The 9,331-nt window shown below is 44.5% G+C and overlaps 1 protein-coding gene across 1 annotated transcript; it reads left to right on the top strand.

The window, feature by feature from the left end:
• Positions 1-4,240: 4,240 nt before the first annotated feature.
• LOC109751861 (obtusifoliol 14-alpha demethylase) lies at positions 4,241-7,251 on the top strand. Its single transcript, XM_020310743.4, has 3 exons — positions 4,241-4,447; positions 4,986-5,498; positions 6,104-7,251. Exons 2-3 carry the CDS (start codon positions 5,019-5,021, stop codon positions 7,097-7,099), a joined length of 1,476 nt encoding a protein of 491 aa, XP_020166332.1. The 5' UTR covers positions 4,241-4,447; positions 4,986-5,018; the 3' UTR covers positions 7,100-7,251.
• Positions 7,252-9,331: the final 2,080 nt, after the last annotated feature.

The raw sequence follows: 9,331 nt of genomic DNA, 5'->3' as shown, positions 1-9,331 counted from the left end.
TCCTTTCACTATTGAAGAATTTTGTGGCTAACTTCTAAAGGAGCGCTTGGCGTAGGGTCAAGTTTAGAAACATAACTTGGTTGTTCGACATAAACAAGTTCAATTATTTTACCACATAGAAAAAACAATATTGACATCCACTTTTAAGATGGTATTATGGCAGTTGTCATAAGAAACAAGATTCTAAAATCTTATTGTCTAGCTATGGGTGCTTATATCAATATAATAAAGTCCAAACCTTCAACCATTTTGAAGTCTTGCTCAAGAAGTCAAGCTTTATTTTGCACAACTTGCCCATTCCACCTTGCTTGTTTTGAGGACTCGATGCATGTTGGTGACTATGTGCTTAGCATCTTGTCATTCCGCCAATTCCGACACTTAGTTTTGGTGAAGTTGTTGAATTTTTCATGCATATCATTCACAGCTCTTAGGCTTGTGGTCATTTAGCCACTTCAATGTCCTAGGGTACATGTATTTTGATGAGAAAGAGTGTTGAACCCAAGAAGAAGCGTGTGCGTTTGGTCTTGCTACCCTCCAGATCTGAAACTCAAAAAAAATAAGGAAAATGGGAAATAAAATACTATTCTTCCTCAACTAGTCATCAAATCCAATAACTGGAACAAAAAGTTAACAGTAATATAAGAGCGGGTAGTACAACATAAAACAACTCTTACAATTTATAGGTTGGCAATTGCTTCAAAAAAGTAGAAAACAAAATGATTTTTTTCTAGAAAAATGAAAGACGAGAAACAAGAAAACAAAAAATAAAAAAATTGACTTAAGAAAAAAAGAATAAAAGGCGGGGAAAGACAGCATGATAAAAAGATGAACACGGACGGTTTGTTTTGCTAATGAATCAATAGGCTAACTCATCTAATCTCTTCGCAAATGGCCAAAAAAACATGGTTCAGCCAGGAAAAAACTAATGTGCACAATGAAAATAAAGTAGAAAGAAAAGGCACATAACAATAGCGATACACATGCCCGTCTCGGCTGCACAGATAGAGCACGTCATTTCAGCAATCCCGCACGAATCTATCCACGCTTTGATGCGAGCAAGGCTGCAACATCTTTTTCTTTTCTTTTTTCATGAAAATTCTGATATATTCATCTTCAATCATAACAATATAACAAATACCAGAAATAATAAAAATTACATCCAGATCCGTAGACCACCTAACAACATCTCAACTATATAATTAAACGGGCCTATGAAAATACAGAAGAAAACAACCATGAGTAAAAAAAATAACATGGACCGCGCCAAACAAGGACAACGTTGACCAACTGGAAAAAGCACGACTCGTGACTCAAAAACATCCAACGGCTCATTTGGTGAATGATGCCAAACTAAAACTCAACTAGCAAAGCCGTTTTAAGAAGGTAGTTGCCTGTTTTGTTCTAGACAAATTACGAGAAGGGTACCACGCTTGAAGGTTAATTACATGTTATCCTTTTTCAATCAATAATGTTAGACCTACAAAGAATTACAAATATTTTACTTAACTTTCCAAACTATACACCCCCCCCCCCCAATCTACCTTCATCACCTATTACCAATCATAATCCCCCACATCAGCTTCTTTGTAATAAATAAATAAATAACCTTCTGTAGATGTAACATTACTCTTTTTTAAGAGGCAACTAACTGAACTTGAAATCCAATAGATGTTGTGACTTTTTATTTTCTTTGTTAGATCATGTTTCGATTCAATGTTGAGGGTAGCGGGGCAAGAAGAGGTAGGCAGTTGTGTTTGGGAGGGGGGGGGGGACTGCGATACTCAGTCATGCGGGGAGTGACTCTTTTTGTTCGGTTGTTTCGAAAATAGGAAAGCCGGCCGATTGCGCTGGATATGAATGGTATATCTTTTTTTAGAACGAGGGCTCAAGTCGATCCCGGCTTTGAATTAACAAAGCCATCAACCGGTCAGGATTACAGCAACCACCAACTTACAGAGTCGAAACAAAGAAACAGCTAAAAGGATACAGAGTGCTGTGCAAGCAGCTAATAGGCCCTTCCTACCATCTACAAGCAAAGATGAAGAAACTAAAGTATAAGAACATCTTGAAGATGATGAAGCCCTCCACCGAGTGCAATCCACCCTGCCGAGACACCAGCAGGCCTTGAGAAGACCCAACTAGCAGGTGAGAGTAACGCTGACAGCTCCATGGGCTCCGGCGGAATCGTAGACAACCTCCTACATCTCCGAAAGGGGCTCCCTAGCCCCTCGCCTGGCACGAGGCGCAGATCCGTCGGACGATGCAAACGCTCTCCCAAGAGCAAAAGGTGTACAACCGACGCCATTGCCACCCGGAAAGCCATACCACAGCACCACCAACACGCGTCGCCGAGCTCCACAAAGGGAAACATGGCACTGGGAGGAACCAACACACAAGGAGAAGCAGAATGCACGGTGGGACTGCTGATGACAGAGCAACAATGGAGGGAAGCCACATAACTGAACTTGGAGATGGCGCCATGACCACAGAAGGCGAACAGGGAACCACCAAGACACCACCAACTCCCACCAATCAGACCGAACTCACCACCACTCCATGCTCACCGAAGGCAGCACCTCCATGAAGGTGACGGCGCCGCGAGCGTTGCTGCCGCCCAATCCAGAGGGATTTGGGTTTTCACCCCGGCGCACGAGCAGGGGAGAGAGGCAAAGGGGGGAAGGGATAACCTCGACGACACCTACAAGTCGGAGACGGTGCCCTCAGGCGTCGCCATTGTCGTGGCCGGCAGAGCCAACCTTGGATTTCTCCAGGCCCCATGTCTCCCCCACCCCTGCCACAGACGCGCCGCCAGGAACCTGGGGCGGCCGGAGATCAGATCTGACAGGGGTCGAAAGGGTTGGGGCAGAGGCGTCAGATTCGGGGCGGGCGCCCCCGCGGCCACCGCGCCCCACAGCCACCACCCGCCACCGCCTTGCCACCCGGGCGGCCAAGGGGGATGGCCAGCACCAGCGACGGCCGCTAGCTGAGGTCGACGTCGCTCCACCACCCGAGGCCGCTGCCCCGGCTCCAAAGCCCCCTGCGCAAGACAGGACGGACAGATCCTCGCCACCACCCTCCACGACGGACGCACGGCGTTCCGGCGACCCCCTCCGGTGGTGGCGAGGGAGAGGAGAATGGGGGAGGGGTGGCCGGCGGCGGGCTAGGGTTAGTAACGCCCGAGTCGCCCCTGCGGGAGTGACGCAGGGGCCAAGGAGGAATGGGTGGATCCTCAAAAAGGGTCCATGAATGGTATATCTATATTTATATATGCTATTCGTCAACCTTCACGGGCCGGTTATCTAGCTTTTGTAGATGCGCAGTGCCGTAGCCAGGATTGTGCCAAGCCACATACAAGCCCCAGGCCAATCATTAGGTAAACTGCTAATCAGTGTTTAAATCGCTACAGTGAATTAAGCAATCTAGCCTCACGACCCTGCCCGTGGCCCTGGCAGCCTTGTGCTTGGCTCCGCCCATGTACATGCGTGTATTATATTTTCATCTCCTTGCAACACCTATCGGCTCCTAAGCAATCGAGCTAAACTCTCTTGCGGAAAAGCACTGGGCTACGATATCAAGGTTGGGCCTTCAGTTGGAGAGAGATGATGAATTTTTTCATGGGAAAAGAGAGAGAGACAATGGAAATTTTTTTCTACGTGAGAAGAGAGACGATTTCCATGCCACACGATTGCTTCGGAAGCAGAAGATACCCTCGGGTATAATACACAGAGATTGCGTCATGTTGTTTATCTTTTCTAATGATATGGAACAGACCGTGGAGAAGAGGCCATGGAGCTTTAGATAGATTGAGATTGTGATGAGATTTTTTTCCCCTTCTTTTTTTACAACTGTGAAATGAAACGTGGAGTCGTAAATAGATTGAGCTAAGATTTTTTTTTCTCTTACTTTTATTTTTTCTACCGAGAAAGGATCTTGGGCCTTTTGAGCAATTTTTGGCCTGGGATTTGGTAGCTGCACCTATGCCGTAATAATTTGGTCCCACCAGATGATCGACTCGTAATTTCTGATTAACACGGGAATATCAAGAGAGTCTGGTATAGATAGATAGATATAGATTCTTTCGTGTATAGCACAAGATGTGACCATGAAATTTTCATGGTAAGCATTTGCGGTCTCCACACCAGGATGCACGCATACGTCTTTGAAAGCGTTCAAACTTTCACTATCAGTACAACATGTACTGCTAGCATTGACTTCATTTTTGGATTCTAGTTTCCTTAGCCGCCTGTCTCTGTTTCTTAGAAGAGCCGCACTGCACTGCACGTGTTGGCCATCGCCTTAGCAGTTTATGCTTCTTCGCGGGTACTACTCCTGACTCCTGTTATATATATGTGACAGACTGACAGGGTTGTGTGGTCATATGGAGTTTGGAAGGAAATCTTGGGTGGCTGCAGTCCTCTGATCCTTCTCATTCTGGAGGCGTATTCAGGTATGCTAGAAGTTAATTTGTTTCCTCTCCACCGAAATGATGTATTCATTGTGGGCATTGTTAAGCACTAGAACAGAACTATCAAGTCTATCATCTAAAGCCTTGTCTTCTTCGTAGTCCATGTCTTTCCCTCAAGTCTATCATCGAAAGCCTTGTCATATCTCAAGAGCTTATCGAGGGAAATTACCCCAAATAAGTAACTAATTATCGGGTATTTCCTCTCGGCAACAACCCGATCAAATACAGACCAACAAGGAAATGGAAACATAAAAAAAGGAAATTAACCTGTTTAAACTACACACACACACACACACACACACACACACACCTGCAGTGCATTATGCTTCTTCTTTTTTATGCAGTTTCGTCATAAGTATAAGCCTACATTTTCCTCATATATAAAGTCTAAGTCAATTAATTTGACCGCTGGGTGAGATGTACATGCGGAGACTGAGCTACTGAGGCGCCATACATGACTGGACGTTTACTTTTTATTCTACGCAAGTCTGCTAATCTGCACGTTAATTAATTTTTGCAGTACAAACCAATATTCTGGTTGGTGATTGTCAGCATGGAGATGGCAAGTAGCGCCAAGTGGTTTGCTGTGGCTCTTGTTTTCATCACTGTGATCCTACTCAGGGTCATAAGAGGAAGGAGGATGGCCGCTGCTCCAGCCAGTGAGAAACCACCTCCACCTGTGGTGAATGGTTTTGCGTTACTAGGACTTCTACCTAGGCTTCTTACAATGGACCTTCGAACTAAGATAAATTGCCTGCACGATAAGTATGGCAGTGTGTTCACAGTTAGTCCTTTTGGACTAACTAATGTAACCTTTCTGATCGGCCCGGAGGTCCAATCCCATTTCTTTCAAGGGTTGGAGTCAGAGATTAACCATGGCAATCTTCTTGAGTTCCTTGTGCCGATGTTTGGACAAGAGATAGGTCAAGGTGTCGATGCAGCCACTCGGACTGAGCAGTCCCGCTTTTATCTCGATGCATTAAAGCAATCCAAGTTGAGGAGACATCTTGATCCGATGCTTCAAGAGGTCGAGGTGTGCACGCTATCTTCTGTAACCTTCATTCCATTCAGAAGCTTTAATACATCATCATGTGGTTATATACTGTACCATGAGGAAGCGGCTAATTGTTACTTATATATTTACTACTCTTCCAAACATAATTTATATATTGCAGCTTGCAAACTCCTGTCTTGAGACTAGTCTAGCTAGTGTTGTCTTCTGAATTCATAACTACTAGAGAAGTTACCATGGATTGTTTTCTACCTCATTAGAATTTGTAGATAAGATGGAACAATAACATTATTAATTTCCAACTGAGAAGAGTTGTGAAAATTGAAATATTTGTCCGTACTTCGTACTCGGTAACCTAGCAGCATCACTGATTAAAAATAGCGTTCTATAGCGCCGTTAATAGCATGCTAGAGCGTGCTGAGAATTATCTCACTAAATAAATTAGTGTACAATGCCTCGCCAATAGCGTATTTTGAGGCCTGCGCTATTTTGCTATAGCATGCTATTTTTTTTCCTTCAGCATACTCACAGATTATATTGTGTAGAAAATTAGTTTGAATTTATGCTTAAGGATGCTAGCTAGATTTGCAAATTTCTAGTATTGATCAATGTTCTTTTGTCCGTAGAGCTACTTCGGCAAATGGGGCCTGGAAGGAGTAGTTGATTTAAAACATGAGTTTGAAGAGTTGCTCATGTTGATATCAAGCCGGTGTCTACTAGGAAAAGAGGTTCGGGAGAAGATGTTTGATGAGTTCTATAAACTTTTTCGTGATGTCGAAAATGGAGTGAACATGATCAGTGTCTTCTTCCCATATATTCCAATTCCTGCAAACCGTAGGCGTGACAAAGCACGTCTTAAGCTCATCGAATTACTTTCTGGAACTGTGAGGTCACGTAAGAGCTCCCCCTCAGTGGAGGAAGATGTGCTACAAAGATTGATAGATTCCAAGTATAAAGACGGCCGCTCCACAACGGAAACAGAGGTAACCGGGATGATCATTGCATTGATCTTTGGTGGAAAGCACACAAGTTCCCTCGCTAGTACCTGGACCGGAGCTTGCCTACTCACTCATCCAAAGTTCTTAGCGGCTGCATCCCAGGAGCAAAAGGAAATCATGATGAAATACAAGGACAAAATAGAATATGATGCCTTGTTAGAGATGAATACCCTTCATAATTGTATCAAAGAGGCACTTCGGCTGAACCCACCAACAACAATGTTGGTTCGCAAGGCACTTAAACATTTCACAGTGCGGACAAGACAAGGCCAAGAGTATGGCATTCCCAAGGGGCATACTCTTGCAAGTCCCATAATACAAAACAATTACTTGCCTTACATTTATAAGGACCCCGAGGTATATGATCCAGATCGGTTTGGTCCCGTAAGGCAGGAGGACATAGTTGGCGGCAAGTTTTCTTATACATCCTTTGGTGGTGGAAGGCATTTTTGCAGTGGGGATGCCTATGCTTACATGCAAGTTAAAGTTATATGGAGCCACTTGCTCAACAACTTTGATCTCAAATTATTATCTCCTTATCCCAAGACTGACTGGAGTAAGTTAATCCCAGAGCCTCAAGGGAATATGATGGTCAGCTACAAGAGACGCCAGCTGCTAGGCTAGCTTGCTCTATATATCATTTGCATGAGGAGCACCGGCTTGCATGCTTGTGTTTGTATGGGTGCATCACTTATTACTTGTACTCGTGTATGTTTTTATGATTGTAATAATTTTCAGTAACCCTTGGATGAGCTATATATGGTCTTTTCACAGTGTGTATCACTAGTAAACATTTGGTTGATCTCCATTAACTCAGTGGATTCACCCATTAGCTGGTCTTTTTCCATTTTTCCCTTTTCTGTAAATACTATGAAACTTTATAAAAGATTAATAGAAGTACATGCAGTAGGAAGTTCCTAAAGTTTCTGGTAAAAAACATTTTTTACCCACGCCTCTAGGATGGACTTGCAGATTGATCGGAATCATCGCATCACCACAAGAGCACGTAGACAGCGATGTTGGGAGCCACGGTCACAATGAGATGGTGGTCGTCGGAAATGACCTTAGCGTTGCATCTTTTCTAGATTCCTCATAGCACAACCATCGTAGTTGTGCAGCAGAGGCGAGGTCGAGTTGGAAATCATGCCATGGAACAGGCGTGCAGAGGGCTTCGACGATGGGAGCACGGGACATGCCACCTGGAAGCACAACCCCCGGCCCTGATGGCATGGGCATGATCGCACCCGAAGAATAGGTACTGTATGGCCTCCTTCTCCCCACAGAAGACACAACTCATGGTGGATATAATACAAGGATGATGATGCTAGCACACGGGAGGCGATGACCATATAGCAGAGTCAAATGAATAACTTAAACCTGCTCGGGGCGAAGGGTCTCCAGATGGTGGATGCGAAGCCATCAACAGGGTGATGAGCCATGGTCAAGGTGTGTGCGTCGACTGCCATGAAGGGTGCCAGGAAGGAGGCAAGCACCACGTTGTCATCCACACCCATACATAGGAATCATGGCAATCAACTCAGAGTTGGGGAGCAGTAATGATACTTTTATTAGTCCAATGCATGGTCATGAGCACCTATTGTGGTTGTTTAGTCCAATGCATGGTCATGGGCGCAGTGATCAGATTACAGACCGATTAGCAGATATCCCTTGAATCCTAACAATATGCATCAGTTGAAGACCTTGCATTCAGTATTTCACTGTTTTTCTTCCCAAAGGAAGCGCCTAGGTAGTTTAGTCGGTCCATGTCATTAGCAACTATTGTTGCAACCGTTGTAGATACCCTTAGGAGGATATCGAGGTGACCGAAAACACTATGCCACAAGCCAAAGTCATGGACGTGGTTTATGAGATCCTGCTCGCCTATGGAGGCTGGAATGAACAATCCATTTCCTCTATTACATCTTTATTTATCCTATAGCCTATAGGGTTGTGCTATCCATTGGTCGGGTGGAGGCAGAAACAAATCCTCGCCAAAAAAAATCCTAATGTAAGGCAAGAGGCCAATCCAACCGGCCTGGGCTAATTTAGCCCCTCATTTTCCATGAATATGTATGGATAGCAGTGTCCATTTCGAACCCTGGTATGGATGTGCATGTAGCCGTGTCCCCGTGGTAAATTATATGGACACATGCATATAATCAATGGGGATGAAGAGAAAAAGAGAAAGAAAAAAGGGGAAAGATCAAATGGTCTAAGTGGGCCATGTCCGACGTGGCAGATTGCCTAGATGTTGTGCTATCCGTTGGTCGGGTGGAGGCAGAAACAGATCCTCGCAAAAAAAAGGTCATGTAAGGCAAGAGGCCAATCCAACCGGCCTGGGCTAATTTAGCCCCTCAATTTCCATGAATGCGTATGGATAGCAGTGTCCATTTCAAACCCTTGTATGGTTGTGCATGTAGCCGTGTTCCCGTGGTAAATTATACGGACACATGCATACGATTAATGGGGATGAAGAGAAAAAGAGAAAGAAAAAAAGGGGAAAGATAAAATGGTCTAAGTGGGCCATGTCCGACGTGGCAGATTGCCTACACGCCCTCATTTCCTCCTCGCGCACTTATATAAATTTGAAATCTGGAGTTTCCGGTCCTTCCGTCATGTGTTTATACTTGGTTAATAAAAGTGAAGGTGATTGTTAGATAAAAGTTTGACGTGGGTCCAGCGCAGTAGTAGTCAGCTTAATTTTCTCATTAGCAACCAACGTGGTCTAGGAAGTCTGCAGCCACATCCATCTCTTTCATGATCGTGGTCTGAGTGTAACAAAGATTTATTTGTCAGCTTTACATAATACACGAGATTCTCCAATAGGTCGCACTCGTGATTGACCCATGCATGGAC

Source organism: Aegilops tauschii, chromosome 5 (assembly GCF_002575655.3).
Source record: "Aegilops tauschii subsp. strangulata cultivar AL8/78 chromosome 5, Aet v6.0, whole genome shotgun sequence".
Classification (NCBI taxonomy): domain Eukaryota; kingdom Viridiplantae; phylum Streptophyta; class Magnoliopsida; order Poales; family Poaceae; genus Aegilops; species Aegilops tauschii.
The sequence above is the reverse complement of the archived record's forward strand: the minus strand, read 5'-3'. Positions and strand labels throughout refer to the sequence as shown.